General features: G+C 47.1%; 1 protein-coding gene across 3 annotated transcripts in view; it reads left to right on the top strand.

Moving 5' to 3' along the window:
* Positions 1 to 18,100, top strand: part of ITGB5 (integrin subunit beta 5) — a 113,557-nt gene that overhangs the window by 4,876 nt on the left and 90,581 nt on the right. For all 3 annotated transcript variants that reach the window (XM_078066918.1, XM_036071649.2, XM_036071650.2), the window contains exons 2-3: positions 6,971 to 7,056; positions 16,956 to 17,160. In XM_078066918.1, the coding sequence (XP_077923044.1) occupies positions 6,971 to 7,056; positions 16,956 to 17,160 (291 nt within the window). The remainder of the gene's footprint in view (positions 1 to 6,970; positions 7,057 to 16,955; positions 17,161 to 18,100) is intronic.

The following is an 18,100-nucleotide window of genomic DNA, read 5'->3' as shown; positions in this document are numbered from 1 at the left end:
GGGTAGTGACTTACCAAAGGTCATGGAGCCAGGAAGCGCAGAACCAGTGCTTGGATCTCTCCCGCCTAGGATAGCCTCTCCTCGTCCCCTAATTGCAGCCCAAATGTCCCCTCCTCTGTGAAGTCTTCTCTGCATCCTTTGGGTAGGTGGAATTGGCCTCTGCTTCCCTTGCTCCCATAGGACATTCTGTTAGAGGGACTAGGGGCTGGGGGGGGGGGGTCTCCCTCACGTGCTGCGTGGCAAATTGCCCAGGTCTCATTTACCTTTAGGTTCCTGATAACAACCACAATGGATCCCCCTGCCCCCATCCCACTACCTCATGGTTTCAGTGTCTTTAGAAAACCCCTCAACTTTCTAAAAATGTAAAGCAGTTTTAGATTTACAGAGAAATTGAGAGGATAGTACAGAGAGTTCCTATATACCCCACACCCAGTTTTGCCCATTATTAACACCTTACCTTAGTATGGTACATTTTTTTACAATTAATGAACTCATGACCCTGAGATCTTGAGTCCCATACTCTACTGACTGAGCCTGTCGGGTGCCCCTAAAGGTCATACTTTAGTCAGATTTCTTTAGTTTTTACCCAATGTCCCTTTTCTGTTCTAGGATCCATTCAGGATGCTACCTAAATTGAGTTACCATGTTTCCTTAGGCTCATCTTGGCTCTAACTGTTTCTCAGTGTTTTCTTGTTTTTGATGACCTTGATAGTTTTGAGGACATATTTTGTCGATTGTCCCTCTATTGGGATTTGTCTGATGTTTTTCCTCATGATTAGACTGGAATTATGGGTTTTTGGAGGAGGCCATAGAGGTAATTGATTGCCATTTTAAAAATTATTTTTTGAATAGGTAATATAGTCACATGATATTTTTATGGTGTAACAGTTGTACAGTGAGAAATCTGTTTTCCATTCTTCTTGCCCATCAGTCTAACATATTGCCCTGACCCCTTCCTGGCACAGACTATCCCTGTTAGGTTTCTTAATGTATCCAGAGTGTTTTCTATGCGTATGTTACAAATATCCCTCCCCTTATGTTTATTGAAAGACAGCACTATCCACACTGTTGTATGTCTTGCCTTTTATTTCTAACTTAGTGATATATCAAGGTTAGCTTCCTATCAGTATATAGGGAGCATGCACATTCTTCTTTAAAGCTGCATATTATAAGCAATCATATAAATTGGTGTTTTATTTTATTTATTTATTTGACAGAGAGAGAAATAGCAAGAGCAGGAACACAAGCAGGGGGAGTGGGAGAGGGAGAAGTAGGCTTCCCACCGAGCAGGGAGCCCAACGTGGGGCTTGATCCCAGAACCCTGGGATCATGCCCCAACCAAAGGCAGATGCTTAATGACTGAGCCACCCAGGTTTCCCTAAATTGGTGTTTTAAAAATACAAGTGCTATCTGTCAAGCTGGATGTTCTGCAGATGTGTGATGTTCAGAAAAGCAGTCTAAGATGGGAACTGACCAAGATCAAGCCTTCCCAGGGCATATTTACAGTTTATGGTAACATCTTTGGATCAATGACTACTTAGTTGCTAGATTCTGAACCAGAAACATTTTGTTTACTGTGTAAGAAATGTGGGGGACGTGATTCAGGGTCTGGGGAGAGGCTTTCCAGTGGCTTGTCACTTTTAAAAAAAAAAAAAATAATGAAATGTTTTTATTTTCTGTTGTCTTGACAACAGTGACTAAATGTAATTTAGGACCATGAGAAGCCCACTTCTCAGTTGAATCATGAAGGTGACACACATACAAACTGTTCCGAATATCATGGTCTGTTATTGTTCATGTGTCTTCTAGGGTGAGTATACACCCTATATCCTCATGATGCTTTTCCCACTGTCCCTGCTGAATAGCGTCATGTCCCCTCTCCCCCTGCCAGTATTGGGTCATTCCAGCTTGGTACTGGTTTCTGTTATCCCGCTGAATGTCTCGGATCAGGAAATTCCACCTGCTGGATGTGTGCTTTAGTAGGTGTTGTGTGACCTTGGACATGTGGGGTGGACAGAAATGGGGAGAAGCTGCAGGGAGGGATGTGGCAGGAGGCCCTTGCAGGAATCTAGACTGAGTGCAGAGGGCTGGCTCGGGCACTGTGGAGCAGGAGGGGGCAGGCAGGAAGGGTTGGATTAGGAGAAACATTTCATACATCTTGAAGGAATGATCGACCGGACATGGTGGCTGCCTGGATATGACTGATGAAAGAGAGGAGTAAGTCAATGAGTTTCGGAAGGAAAGCATATTTTTAGATTATGGTTTGCAGTAAACCCTGGCTGCAGAGATATTAAGGGCTGCAGGCAGTTGCAGTTGAGCTGGAAATAGTCACAGTGCAAACCAAGAAAAGCTGTGGCCATCGTCTGGGCCACTAGCACCTAGTTCCATGACCTAGACACAACACTTTGACATTTGTGAACTCTAGCTGTTTGACTTTTTATTCATTGCTTCCGTCCTTTCAAAATGCTGTTGGTGCCGAGTGAGTGACTCATCCAGCCAAATCCAAACTGAAATATTAATAGGTGGAGAGAGGAGAGATGCCAAAGGGACGAGCCCTGGCACTGTGGCATGTGTCAGCACCAGCCTAGGCTCTGGGTTCCGGGAGTGCCCGTCTGCTACCTGCTGCCTGGCACCTGGAGCTCCCCAGGAGCAAGGCCTGGCTCATTCATCTCTGTATTTCTAGCATCCCCTAGTCCAGAGCTTAGCGTTTAGTACGTGCTTAGTGCAGGCTTTCTTGAATTTGAATGTGTCCCAATAGCAACCTCATTTTAGAGGAATCCTTTTGAGTGCAATAAAACGACTTTACTATTGCATGTGAATATGCGATAGTAATAGAAACAATTAGTGAAGCAGAACAATAAATATTTTATGATTGTTCAGTATGTTTTCATACCAGATGTCTGTCATATCCTTTGAGCCACATCAGTTTTACGTCCAAGATCTTTTAGGCTGGCAAAGCAGAAGACCAGAGCCCAGTCTGCCTGGGTCAGAACTGAGGAGCCCTTATTGCCCTGAGCTCAAGACCCATGATCCAAATTCCTAAAGCTCACTGATGAGGCCCTGGTCATTAGAAAGTGGTCTTTGTGAATTTATGTGGGTTGAAGCAGAGACATAAATGAGACGTCTGACCTCAAATTCCTCTCTGATTGAGGGCCTGTTATAGATCTCCTTGAGAGGACCCCAGAGCTCACTGGTCATGTGTCCCTGAGCCTGGGATGGCTTAGGGATTGCCAGGCATCCCCCATATGGGCACTTGCTAGGCAGCACCCCTTCTGACCCCTTTTTGGAGACTGAGCTCCTTGTTTCAAGTCACTTACTCTTGTTTTTGCATGTTTTCATCTCGAGGATGAGCTGACTTGACTAGCTCATTTTAAGACATTTCTAGCTCTGAGGGTCTGCAATTCCATGATTTTATGGAAATGATTTTATGCATCAAGGAAAATGATATGCCACAAGGGCCCGAGTTTGTATTTGGTAAGGAGAGCAGGGGGAAAGTCACTTTCTTTTTTTTTTTTTTAAGATTTTTTATTTATTTGACAGAGAGGAGACACAGTGAGAGAGGGAACACAAGCAGGGGGAGTGGGAGAGGGAGAAGCAGGCTCCCCACTGAGCAGGGAACCCGATGTGGGGCTCCATCCCAGGACCCTGGGATCATGACCTGAGCCGAAGGCAGCCGCCCAACCGACTGAGCCACCCAGGTGCCCCGAAAGTCACTTTCATTTACAATTTGATCCCCCCTCACCCCACATTTGGGTTTCTGACACATAAGGGGATTTGACCACAAAGTAGAACTGTTATTTTGAAACTCTTTCTGCACACTTTTTTTTTTTTTTTTAAGCATAAGTGCCTATTTAAAAGTCATCAAGTGAGTGGATTCACTTTAAAATGAGGAAGGAGGGGCACCTGGGTGGCTCAGTTGGTTAAGCGTCTGCCTTTGGCTCAGGTCATGATCCCCGGGTCCTGGGATTGAGCCCCACCTCGGGCTCCCTGCTCAGCGGGGAGCCTGCTTCTCCCTCTCCCTCTGCCTGCCTCTCTGCCTACTTGTGCTCTCTCTCTCTGTCAAAAAAATAAAATCTTAAAAAAATAAAATAAAATGAGAAAGGAATTTGTCAATGCAAGCAGGAGGCAGGCCAGCCCAAATTCCCAGTGGGTTGGATTCAGAGACCTTCTTGGTTAGTGTTTGGACCTGGGAAGGGCTCTTCTTGCTGAAATGAGGTTATGCATGGTGGTTGGTCCCAGCTTGTTTCTCCAAAGAAATGTGTTCCAAGGCCAGGGCTTGCACCTAGGGGGTCCTGGCAGTGAGATTGGGGTCCCCCAGCTCTGGGGTTGTGGTAGCTGATGGGGACCAGGGGTCCAGAGTTCAGGGTTGGGGTCTCTGCCTGGAGGAAAGCATCTGACTTTACCCTCTCTGAGCCTCCAAAGCCACCCCTCCTTTCTTCCCAGCATCTCTGGTCCTGCCAGTTTCTCCTTCTTTCTATCCCGGTAGCCATTCTTACCCCAAACAGTATTTGTTCCCTCTAGTGTTCCTCGGGAATGACACTCCCTGTCACTCGGTTTCTGTTTTTTACTGCTAGTGGCAGGGAAGAAGCAGGGAGTTAAAATTAGCAAATTGGGGAAATGCTGCAGTTTCAAGATGTCTTACAATAACTGTTCTCCCCCCACCCCGGGATCTTTTAAATTTTTTTAATGTTTATTTTTTTAATTTAAATTCAGTTAGCCAGCATATAGTACATCATTAGTTTCGGATGTAGAGGTCAGTGATTCATCAGTTCTGTGTAACACCCAGTGCTCATCACATCACGTGCCCTCCTTAATGCCCGCCCATCACCCAGATACCCCATCCCTCCACCTCCCCTCCCTTCCACAACCCTCAGTTGTTGTTTCCTATGATGAAGAGTCTCTTATGGTTTGTTTCCCTCTCTGGTTTCTTCCCATTCAGTTTTCCCTCCCTTCCCTTATGATCCTCTGCACTGTTTCTTATATTCCACATATGAGTGAAACCATATGATAATTGTCTTTCTCTGCTTGACTTATTTCACTTAGCATAATACCCTCCAGTTCCATCCATGTCGATGCAAATGGTGGGTATTCATCCCTTCTGATGGCTGAATAATACTCCATTGTCTATATGAACCACATCTTCTTTATCCATTCATCTGTTGAAGGGCATCTTGGCTCCTTCCACAGTTTGGCTATTGTGGACATTGCTGCTATGAACATTGGGGTGCAGGTGCCCCATCTTTTCACTACATCTGTATCTTTGGGGTAAATACCCAGTAGTGCAATTGCTGGGTCGTAGGGGAGCTCTGTTTTTAACTTCTTGAGGAACCTCCATACTGTTTTCCAGAGTGGCTATACCATCTTGCATTCCTACCAACAGTGTAGGAGGGTTCCCCTTTCTCCGCATCCTTGCCAACATCTGTCATTTCCTGACTTGTTAATTTTAGCCAGTCTGACTGGTGTGAGATGGTATCTCATTGTGGTTTTGATTTGTATTTCCTTGATGACAAGTGATGTGGAGCATTTTTTCATGTTTCTGGTGGCCATTTCTATATCTTCTTTGGAGAAGTGACTGTTTATGTCTTCTGCCCATTTCTTGACTGGATTATTTGTTTTTTGGGTACAATAATTGCTTTTATGGTGCTTTGTGGCGTTCACTATATTTTCTCCTCCACTCTCCCTTTTTGGCTCTGTTTTTCCTGTTATACTTTGGGCCCTTCTTTGTAACAAGGGCTGGTGGCCCTGGATTTCTTTTTTCCAACAATTCAATGGGCCTCTCTCCTTTTGACATTCAAGGCAATGACTAGGAGAGACCAGTGGGTCTAGTAGCGCTATGAGGGCTGAATAGAGCCATTTTCATTCATGTTCTGCTCTTTGTCAAAAGAAATGTATCCTTGATGTTTCTGAGAGGAAGGGGAAAAAGGGTTAAGTTTCACCAAGGATACCTGTGCTGCTGGCAAGGTCGAGAAAGGGTGGGGACTGGGTGTGGGGTGGGGAGTTGAGGGGGCAGTGGGTTTAACTTCACCACCGGAGGGGATTGGCCTTGGTTGAAATAAGTAGCTTTTACAGTGATAAAGAAGTTTCCTTCTAATCTTAGTTTCTGATGTTTTATTAGGGATGGGTTTTGAATTTGATCAAGTGCCTTTTCATTATCCAGTGAGGTGATGATTTGGTTTTTCTTATTTGACCTACTAGTAGGTATACTGAATTAAGGAATTTTCTTTATCTTAACCCAGCATTGTATTTCTTGGGCACATTCTTCTTTAAGGGTTCTGCTGGCTTCCTTTGGTGCACTTGGATTTGGTGTGATAGTACTTGATTTAGGATTTTCTTATGCCAGAAGGAGATCAATCTGTTCTTCATTTTTCTCTCTCTCTTTCTCTTTCTTTCTCTTTCTTTCTCTCTCTCTCTCTCTCGCTCTATCCCTCCCTTCCTTTTTTTTTTTTTAATTTTATTTATTTGAGAGAGAGTGCACAGAGGGAGAGTGAGAGGGAGAAGCAGACTCCCTGAGGAGCAGAGAGCCCGACGCGGGGCTTGATCCCAGAACCCTAAGATCATGACCTGAGCTGAAGGCAGACCCTTAACTGACTGAGCCACCGAGACGCCCCTCTTTCTTTTCTTTTTTTTGGTACTATTTCTTTTTGTCATTTTGGGTGGACTAAGTGTAATGAGGCCTTCAGTGAGGGAGGACCTACTGTGTTATGGGGGTGGAAATCCAAGTGGGTCCAGGAAAAGAAATGGGAGTTGCTAAGCCAAGTGTGCATGCTTGGTGGGTGCTTCACACGCTGCCAGTGCTAAGCCTCAGCCCACGTGCCTTACCCTGCAATCAGCCCAGGGTCCTGTACCCTTCAGCCTTACCCAGACTCCCTGCTAAAAAAGGAAGTGACTCATCCTCCCACCCCATTCAAAGGCCTCATCAATAAGGTTTATGGCCAGGAACTAATTGGTGCATCTTTATCTTTCTTTGAAGGTCTCAACATATGCACTAGTGGAAGTGCCACCTCATGTGAAGAATGTCTATTAATTCATCCAAAATGTGCCTGGTGCTTCAAAGAGGTATGTGGTGGTGTGTGTGTTGGGGGCGGGGGGGGGGGGGGAGTGGAGGGGAGGGGGCGGGTTACACCCGGCACCCAAGTTGACTATACAGAGAAAGGGGGCAAGGATTCTGCAGGCTGCCTCTTCTTTTTCCCAGGGCGATGACAAAGCTACATTTTTATAACGTGATAACTTCAGTCGGGGCTTTAGATAGTGTTGAGTGTTTTAATCCTATTTTAGGAAAACAAGACCTTCCTTCCCTTTTGTGGGGGAGCCAGTATGACTCTTGTATAGTTTCCTGCTATTTGGTAAAAGATCTGAGCATGTGAAGTGAGTTTGTTGTATAATAGTTCAAAACACGCGTGAGTGGGTGGCATGTGGATGGAGGCCAGGCGTCTTCATGCGGCTTATCTGAGGATATGAGTATTATGAATCGGCCTTTATGGTATAATTAAAAATAATGGTTGCTGTTTCTTCAAGCCCTGTAAGAAGGGTTACAAGTTCAGGGAGATGTTAGGAATATTGCTGTCATAAAGCAGGACAAATATCAGAACTTGGTGGGCTCATCAGCAAATGATCAATTTCTAAAATTCCTGTCTTGAAGGAAAGTTCTGGGTCACTTTTTGAAATTGTTGTTAGAACCGTAGGGCACAAACCCTCTTTGCACAAATGTACTGTTAAGGTTGTTATTTTTTCTTTTTAAGTTTTATTTATTTATTTTAGAGATAGCGCATGCAAGTGGGGGGAGGAGCAGAGGGAGAAGGACAAGCGGACTCTGTGCTGAGGGCAGAGCCCAACATGGGGCTCAATCCCACGACCTGGGATCATGACCTGAGCTGAAATTAAGAGTCGGACACTTAACCCACCGAGCCACCCAGGTGCCCCTGTTAAGGTTATTTTTTAGAGAAGCTAAGACTTGTCATCTTGGACTGGCTCAGTCTCTGCAGTTCAGCGCACAGTACCTATCAGGATAAGAGATGGCTCCTGGGAAGCTGAGCGTCTTTGTCACGATGCAGCCTCAGAGGTCTGGGGATGGGTTCAACCCAGTAAGTTTATTCCAATAAATCTTCCCAAGATAGGAACTTCATTGTATTTGTGCTTAATTGTGGTGTGTTTGTTGTGAACTTTCTTTAAAACCTTTCACTGGCATCCTGTGCCCAAGTTCCATGGCCCCTTCCTGCCTCCCCACCATTGTCCCTTGCCTGCCCACAGCACTTTAGTCAGAGGGAACTACCTGAAGATCCCCAGAGAGCCCTGCCTGATGGACACCCTCATGGTTTTCCCTATGCTGCTCCTTCTCTGGAAGGCCTTCCTGGCTTCCCCTCCTTTCCCTGACCAACGTTCTGTCATTGTGTTTTCAAGAATCAGCTCAGGACTCATCTACTATATGAAGACTTCCATGGTTTTTCCCAGACACACCCATCCACCTCTTTATCCATCAGTCCACCCAGACCCTTTGATAGGAGAATGTTCTCTCTCTCTTCCAGAATGTGAGGGCAGGGGTTTTATCTGTTTTCTTCATTGCTATATCCCCAGTACCCAGAGTGTTGTCTGGCACACAGTAGTTGCCCAATAAATATTGACTGAAGGATTTCACGGATTGCTATTTATTGCATGTCTGCCTGTGCAGGCCATGATCCCCTCCTTATCTCCCCGTATTCCCTCCTTCTTTGATAGCACTTATAGTCTCGTATTGTGTTGAGTTGTTTTCATTGCCTGTGACTGACTAAATCATCATCTTCTTGGAAACCTGAACTATGTTTTATTCATCTTGGACTCCTCAGATCCAGCCAAGAATCTGGCAGAAATTCATAGTTGATAAAAGCGATGGGCTTAAAAACATGTAGTTAGAAAACCAAAGTTTATTTTTAATTTTAATTTTTAAAAATATTTATTTGAGAGAGAGTGAGCATGAGCAGGGGGTGAGAGGCAGAGGGAGAGGGACAAGCAGACTCCCCACTGAGCAGGGAGCCCGATATGGGACTTGATCCCAGGACCCTGAAATCACAACCTGAGCTGAAGTCAGATGCTTAACTGACTGAGCCATCCAGCGCCCCTGGAAAACCAAAGTTTAAATCTCAGTTTTGCCATGCTTTACTCCCAGTTTCTTGATGTGTCAAATGATGGTGACAATTGCCACCCTCCAGTGTTCCTGGGAGTATGAAACGAGATGAGTGCGTGAGAGGGCTTTGGGCTGGGACTGCTAGTGAACAGAATGAGTGTTATCCAGCACACTGCTGCTGTCATCCATGATATCTTCTAGTAAATGGAAGCAGTGGGGTCTGGAAGCCAGGGTCAGTTGTCTACTTTAGGTTTCTTCCTCTCTCGTGCTAGTGCTTCCAAGAGTCTGATGTGCTAATATTGACAGTGAGTGACATTATCTCGAGGAGCCTTGCATTGCCCCAGCCCAGCGGGTTCCCTGGGCTTACACGGAGCCTCAGTCTTGGCTGCAGAACTTCCTGGGACGCCTGCACGGGAATGCAGCTTCCCATTTTCTCTGGGGGTGAACTACCCCCTGGGGCCTGAGTGTGTTTCAGGGAGCTGGGTTTGGATAGTTTGGGAATGGTTTTTGATCAACCTCTGCCCTTTAGCAAGACAGAGTAAGTGTGGCTGAGTGCCTTCCCAACCATGCATCCTAGGATGGCATCAGAGAGGTCAGGTATCTGCCAAGGGTATATGTTTACACTGAGGGCTGGTGCCTCGTGGACGGTCAAGGAGGGCCAGGTTCCTAACCAGTGTGTTCGTGTGGATTCGGGCCCGCCCACCTGTTGTTACCGGACACCAACACGCAGTAATCACAGAACATATTCCATTGGGACTCCCCTGCTCTTGATCTCGCAGTGCTTTCTTATTTTACTTGAGGTGGGGTGGGGATCCTTACTCTGCATTTAACATTCCTTGTAACCTCATTCCACCTCCTCTACCCAGTCTGCCCTCCCATTCTTGTGTTCTCCCACAGGTACTGAATTTGATTCTGCCCATGTCCAGCTCCCACTCAGCACTTCTTGCTGGTTTTCTACTCCATTCTGCAGCATGGCCTTTGTTTGTTTGTTTGTTTAAAGATTTTATTTTTGGGGCACCTGGGTGGTGCAGTCGGTTGAGCATCCAACTCTTTTTTTTTTTTTAAGATATTTATTTATTTGAGAGAGAGAGCACGAGTGAGAGCACAAGTAGGGGGAGCAGCAGAGGAAGAGGGAGAAGCAGACTCCCTGCTGAGCAAGGAGCCCGATGCGGGGCTTAATCTCAGGACCCTGAGATCATGACCTGAGCCGAAGGCAGCCGCTTAACCGACTGAGCCACCCAGGTGACCTTAGCATCCTACTCTTGATTTCATTTTGGGTCATGACCTCAGGGTCGTGGGATTGAGCCCTGCGTTGGGCTGCACACTCAGCACAGAGCCTGCTTGGTTTCTCTCTCCCTCTCCCTCCGCCTCTCACCCTGTGCTTGCTTGCTGTCTCTCTCTCTAATAAATAAATAAATCTTTAAAAAAAATTTAAAAAATAAAAAGATTTTAGGGCACCTGGGTGGCTCAGTTGGTTAAGCGACTGCCTTCGGCTCAGGTCATGATCCTGGAGTCCCTGGATCGAGTCCCGCATCGGGCTCCCTGCTCGGCAGGGAGTCTGCTTCTCCCTCTGACCCTCCCCCCTCTCATGTGCTTGCTCTCTCTCATTCTCTCTCTCTCAAATAAATAAATAAATAAATAATCTTTAAAAATAAAAAAATAAAAAAATAAAAATAAAAAGATTTTAGAGTTGCCAGACTCTCTGGTACTCTGAGACCAGGAGTGGGGGAGGCTGCCTGTCCTTGCCTGTCCTCGCCTGCTCCCACTGCACACCTCAGCCCCTGTCCCTAATTCATTCTTCGTGACACTCCTTTGGCCCCTGCTTCTCAGCCAGCGTGAGCATTGTGGGTGCTGTTTGTACTGCACAGGATAAAACACACAACAAATCTGGCAGCGTATTATCCATTTTGTCTGTCATTTTTTTTCAAGTGGAAATCTGCGCCTCATCTAAGATTGTAAGCCTCACAGCGCAGCTAGCTGTGAGAGGAATTTGCAGGGCAGAGTGTGTGTATGCTTTCCCGCAAGGCCCGGGGCAGCCCACCTTGTTTCCACTCACACTTTCTTGCCGACCACCCAGTCACGTCACTATTCCTACTTGCAAGGAGAACCAGGAGACCGGACGTAGCTGTGTGCCCAGGAAGACAGGGAGCATAGGGTTCGTGCTGGAAGCAGGGAGGCCAGTGTGGCTTGCAAGAGGACGGTGGTTTAGGAGAAGTGGGCAGGGCTGAAGGACCCAGACTCCCTGTGAGGATAGAAAGCAGAGTTGGTGGGAGTGGGAGAGGAGACAAAGACAGGCTAGGAGATTGCACGCAGGGCTGGGGAAGTGGGGAGGCTGTTGGGCATGACAGAGAGGACACCTTGAGGTGATGTGGCCACGATCAGCACATGCTGCTGAGAAACCAGAGGGAGAAGGACCAGGGAGGCAAGGCCACTGGCCTGCGGCGTATAGATGGAAATGGGGTTGGAATGGAAGAAGACTGGGGAAATGTAGGCTGGGGTGAAGGGTCTTTGCCTTGGAAGTAGACATGGAGAAGCAGAAATGAAGGGGCCAGTAGGGCTGGAGGCAGGAGGAAGGGAGACCATTTGGAGGCAGGGAAGCAGGACAGTGTTAGAAGTTAAGTGGACACTTAGGTAGTCAGGACCAGGGTCCCTGACAAGAAAACAAAAAAGCCGGAGCAGCGAAGACGAAACCACACTAGCATCCTATTTTACAGCTTAGACAAGACCACAGTAGCATCCTGTAATGGGCTGAGTGGACTTTCGGGGGAAATTATGGTGTCCAGGGTATCGAGGAGACATTGCCTGTATGCTCCTTCGAGCTGGGAGGAAATGAAGAAAAAAATGAGCATTCGCTCCAGCTCACAATAAAATATAGATTCTTTGAGAGAAAATCTCTTTGTGGTCATGAAAGGAATAATCGTGGCCTATTGTAGATGCTTCATAAATATTTGTTCAGTGAATTAAATGAGCTGACTGAAAGCTGACAGAGGGATTTCTCCATCCCCCAGGCGGAGGGTAGTGTGTTGCTCATGCGCAGATTTCGGTTTGCGAGGCTTACCTTCTGCCCAGCACCCCCCCCCCCCGCCCCCATCAACGAGGGCTCTGTGGAGCTGGTGTGGCCCTGCCGTATCCCAGGGGAAAGCCCCCCGCCTGTGCTCACCTCCCTGCCAGGCTCCCTGCCTGTTCACCAGTTTGTTTCTTCCATTTTCATCCCAGAAATTGGGCCTGTCTGCCTCCTTTCCTGCTGGGGTTCCTCTTCTCCCACCCCTGCTGTTTCAGAAACAAACAAGAATCCGTCCTTTCCCCCCCCAAACCAACACCCACATCTTTTTAGAGTTCCAGCCTTCAGCAAAAGTAGGCAGGGTGGTGTGCGGATACCCTCACGATAGTGTGGCCCACTCAGACAAACCTGAATGAACCCCACCACACTGGCCAGGATGCGGGCGCTGGCTTTCACTGCAGGGAGACAGATTTTGGTGAACAAAATGTCCAGGGAGTTAGGTGTTACAGTGTTACAGCCAATGGTGGAGCTCATCCTATCCTCCACCTCATAGGCCGCATCGGAGCAAGGAGAGGGGAGGAAGTTACGACAACTTGCAAAGGCCAATGTTGTAACAAATAAAAAGGGATCGACACTTGGAACACTTCCCTTGTCTTTTTTATGTTACCACAGAGTGACTGAAAGCCATAAAAGATGTTTCAAGTTCCTGTTCCCATTCTGTTGCTTCTCTTGGAAGTTTGCCTGTAATGCCGTTTCCTTTTATGAGTCCTTGGAGGGTTGATGGATGCATTTCTGGAGACCACGGACAGATGCTTCCTCCATGAGCTGAAACTCCTTCCAGCTCAGAGCATCAGGAGCATCTGCACGCAGTTGCGCTCTGCCCCAGTAGAAGCCCTTCCTGAAACTAGTTTCCATTTTTCCATGTTGAGATGAAGTCCCCCCTCTCCTTCCATACCTGTTTTTCTGAATAAGAGAGAATATTTATCCTCCAAGTCTGATAGATGGCAGGAAGATCTCTGCCTTGGGGGCAGCAAGGAAATACTAAAATCAGAGGGATGGGATTTGTGGGGCCAGAGTTTCCTACTGCAGCATTCAGCCGTGGCCTTTGTTGAGATGGAAGGGAGGCAATGCAAAGAGCACTGGGGTCCAGGCAGCTGAAGCCCAATGAACTTGAGTTTCTTGGATGAACTGAGGCATGAGCTTTGGCATGTGGGCCTCTGGTTCCTCACCCATAGAGAGCAGGGCTGGCACCAGGCGATGCATTCAAAGTCCCTTCCTCTTGGAACTTGCCGTCTTCTGGCACCTGGACGAGGGCCCAAGTGTCAGGTCTCTGGCATCTGAAGGACGATCTAGAGAAGCGCTCAGGAGTAGAGGAGGAGGAGAAACACTTGGGCTTGTGGGGTCAGCATTCCCAGCTGGGCCTGCAGCACTCTCTGTCCTTTTCTTGGGCAGCAAGCAATTAGTTGTGGCTCTTTTCAGATTCTGTGCCAGATGGACCCTCAGCTCTGTGGGAATCCCACTGCTGAGGCAGCTGCCTTACTCTCAAAATGTGCTTCACACCTGCCACGCCCAGAGGTGCCTCAGGGGGTGTCTCTGAGGCCTCAGAGCCCTGCGACAATGACAAGATTCAATATACAGGTAAAGGTGGCTCAGAGGCTGTTGCACACATCACTGAAGTCATTGGGCCTGCCCCAGGTAACAGGACACTCGACTTTGTGAAAGAGGAGAAGGTTGACAAACTGATGGTAGAGATGGGTGGCACGAGACTAAATCTGAATTTGGTACAAGTGCCACAGTAGGGTGTCCCTTGCTGTGTGTGCCGCTGCAGCTGCCGAGAAGGGCTCCCTGTGTTGTCCCGTTGCTGACTTGACTGGCACTTCTGAAGGCACCTTATGAGTTGCAGTTTGTTTGTTTAATAGTAGTCTCTATGCCCAACACGGGGCTTGAACTCACCACCCCTAGATCAAGAGTCTCATGCTCTACCGACTCAGCCAGCCAGCCGCCCCGCAAGTTGCAGTTTTCATGTGGTCGTTGGTAGTTCTCATACTGGCAACCAGTGACAATACAAAGGTTGACGGCCCTGCCGTGCCTGTGCAGCGAACCTCCAGGAAGCCGTGCGCGTTGGAGTGGGGGTGTGCCACGACCTCAGAGGATATTGTTAAGGAGAGATAAGCTGTCACCAATGAGGGGAATGAGGAGAGCCTTATTCCTAATATCCTAGAGATTAAAGAAGCCTCAGAGCCTCTAGAGTAGAGTTGGGAAAGCCAGACACACAGATCCAGTTGTAATTGGCATGGGTGTGGCTGTCTCTGAGTTCTTCAGGTCAGGGAAGGATGACCCGGACCTTAAGTCTCCTGAAGATCTTAGCAGGTACATCTTCCCTGGCCAGCAGGTGGCCCTGTACAAGTTCTCCATCAAGGACTGGTAGGGTCTGTCAAAAATCCCTTTGAGTAGGATGACTGGGAAGCTTGGGTGAAGTTCACTGCTGGTGCAGGTGTCTGGGCAGTAGGGCATGATCTCAATGACCAAGCTGAAATGAATTGCCAAGGCTGTGGATTAGGAATCCTGCAACTACCTCCTGCTTAGAGTGAAGCAGGTTGGCTCTGTGACCTAGTCTATTCCAGAATGCAAGCTGCTTCAGACCAATAGGGCGGGGTGTCGGGGGTTGCCATCACTCCGGAGCGACCAAAGATGCTTTCATTGCCAACCTGGTGGCAGAGTTTTGCCCTGGGCTGCTCAAGACAGTGTACCTTGAGAGTCAGAACTGGGCCGAGCACAAGCAGCTCGTCAGAACTAGAGTAGCTGGCAGCAAGGCCCAGGACGCCAGGTGCCAGCAGGAAGCTCAGAAATTTTCACCGAGGAGGCTCTGAGCGGGTGAGCCCCTGAGCCCTACCAGCTCTGGACAGCCAGTTAGACTTCCGCTGCAGACAGCTCCAGACAGCAGACCACTACTGCAGGGCCCTCAGGAGGTTACCTCTCCTTTCCCCCATCCCTGGGCTTTGTCACTGCTTTATTAGAATTTCTACATCAGAGCCAAGCTCGGCCACTTGGAACCCAGTTTGGAAAGCCTAGCTTTGAAATCTTGTATCATTTCAAGGATACTTATGTTAAGCTAGAATATTTATTTTCTCACCTGTTCCACGAGTGTCTGGAGCCACTTAGACTTATGGCACCGTCCCTGAGGTGAATGGGCAAGATCTCCAGGGGTGGAAAAAAAAAATTCAATTATAAAATAAACAACAACAACAATCACAGAGGCCCAGAACAACACATCTGGTTTCACTTACATAAAAACACTGCAAATTCTTCTTGACTTCTTAGTGTTGAATCTTGTGAAGGCTCGAACGGGCATTGGCTAGCCCTGGGGCATCCTAGACCATGGCGAGTTCTCCAAGTCTCTGTGCTTCTGCTAGCAGTCTGGCTCCTAACACAGGACACTTGACTCAGCTGAGGCTTTCTGGCAAAGTGTTACAGAGGGGCAAGGAAGAGGTCAGCATCGTAACTCCTCCAGCGATCAGGAGGATGATCTGGGCCAGCACTGGCATCCAGCCAGCTGGTGGAGGCGATCTTATTTTCTACATGCATCAGTGAGAGGGTGTGCAGAGAGCATCCTGGGTTTGCTTTGCTGTTAAAAATTCCCTTGCTGGAAAACGATCAATACTTCCGAAGTACCATATTTTATAATAGAGTATGTTATTTCATTTTAAAGCGAATGGCCTAAACTCCTGGTGCCCCAGATAAAGTTGGGTCATCCTGATATCTAGCCTTCTTCTAAATCCAGCTTAAGAAAAGAAAGATTTGTCCTATCAATGTGGCTTTATTGTTCAAACAACAGTAAAGATGATAAAAGAAAAAATGTAATTTTAGTCCCTCTACACTAATGCCTCAATTATCTTTATTTTTAAAGTTTTCCTTTTGAATCCTAATGCAGATACAATTTTATTTTCTGATTTTTTTTCTTAGTATGTTTTGAACTTTCTCTTCAGTCTTCATCATTTTGAATGACTATGTCATCTATGGGGGTGGTATACCATGTTTTTCTTATGGTTGAGGGATTTAGGTTTCTAAGATCATGCTATTCTAAATGACACTGCAGTATGTATCTTACAGAGTTTCCACTTTCTTTTGATTGACTTCTTGTGATAAATTCCTGGGACTGGGCCACTGGGTCAAAGGGTACAATGTTTATCGCCATGTTGTCTTGCAGAATGGTTGTGTAATGTGCAGTGCCTGCAAGTTAACTCTTTTTTTTTAAGATTTTATTTATTTATTTGACAGAGAGAGAGAGACAGCAAGAGAGGGAACACAAGCAGGGGGAATGGGAGAGGGAGAAGCAGGCTTCCCGCGGAGCAGGGAGCCCGATGCGGGGCTCGATCCCAGGACCCTGGGATCATGACCTGAGCCAAAGGCAGACGCCCAACGACTGAGCCACCCAGGCGCCCCCTGCAAGTTAACTCTTGATTGCTGAATGATGACTACTTGTCTACTTATATAGTATCTTTAAAACATATTAAGTTGTGCAACAGACCATTTCAGTTACTTTCCTCCAGCTAATTATGCAGACAGACCCATTTTTTTTTTTACGAGAATTTTGATCATTAAAGTAACAACGAAACCGAACATTTTTATTACGCATTTACAGTTTACAAAGTGCTTTTGTATCCAGCACCTTCATTGACCCTCGTAATCCTCAGGCATTTGGGGTACGTGTTACCATTTTCACCCCTTTCGGACAATGAAAATGGAGTGCGGAGCGTTTCAGGTGCATGCACCAGATGCTGATGGGTCCACACCCCGAGGTGCTCTGGAAAGACAGCCTGACCACTCTCTGCCCTCTTCCTTTGTTGCTGCACTTAGGACTTCGGGAGCCTGCGCTCCATCACCTCCCGGTGTGACTTGAAGGCAAACCTGGCCAGAAACGGCTGCGGGGGTGAGTTTGAGAGCCCAGCCAGCAGCACCCAGGTTCTGCGGAGCCTGCCTCTCAGCAGCAAGGGCTCCAGTCCCGCCAGCGCAGATGTCATTCAGATGACACCGCAGAAGATTGCCCTGAACCTGCGGCCAGGTGAGTGCCCTGGGGAGGGAATGGGTTAGTAATGGGAAGGTGAGCTGGGGCAGGCTGAGAGCAGAGCCAGCAGACAGAAAGGCTTGGTTCCCAGGCCCCAGGAAGCAGAGTATAAGGCCCCTGTGGACAGATCGGCATCTTTGCTATTTGTTTACTGAGGTAAAATATATGTAACATAAAATTGAGCATTTTAACCATTTTAAGGTATATAGTTCAATGGCATTAAATATATTCACCATGTCTAACTATCACCACCATCCATCTCCAAAACTTTTTCATTATCCCAACCTGAAACTCTGCCCATTAAACACTCGTTCTTTTTTTTAAAGATTTATTTATTTATTTTAGAGAGAGAGAGAGAGAGAGAGTGTGCGTGAGAGAGCGCGCACATGTGTTCTTTAGAGCATGGGGAAGGGCAGAGGGAGAGGGAGAGAAGCAGACTCCCTGCTGAGCAGGAGCCCCTTGACCCTGAGATCATGACCTGGGCCAAAGTCAAGGAAATCAAGAGGTGTAGGCTTAATGGACTGAGCCAGCCAGGTGTCCCTTAACACTAGTTCTTGATTCTACCCCCACCTTCACTCTTGGCAGCCACCATTTTACTTTCTGTTTTGATGAGTTTGACTACTTGAGGTGCCCCATATGAGTGGACTCATACAATGCTTTTACTTTTATGTCAGGCTTATTTTACTCAGAACATGTTTCCAAGGTTCATCCGTGTTGTAGTGTGTGTCTGAATTTGCTTCCTTTTTAAGGCTGAATAAAACTCCATTGTATGTGTATACTGCATTTTGTTGGTCCATTCATCCATCAGTGGACACTTGAGTTGCTGCCAGTTTTTGGCTATTATGAATAATGTTATTGCAATTTATGGGAGGTTACTGCTAGGTTTACTCCCTAGTTAATGCAAGTCTCAGGAAAGTGCTGCTTCCAGGAAAATGTA

Source organism: Halichoerus grypus, chromosome 1 (genome assembly GCF_964656455.1).
Source record: "Halichoerus grypus chromosome 1, mHalGry1.hap1.1, whole genome shotgun sequence".
In the NCBI taxonomy this organism is placed as follows: Eukaryota; Metazoa; Chordata; class Mammalia; order Carnivora; family Phocidae; genus Halichoerus; species Halichoerus grypus.
The sequence above is the reverse complement of the archived record's forward strand: the minus strand, read 5'-3'. Positions and strand labels throughout refer to the sequence as shown.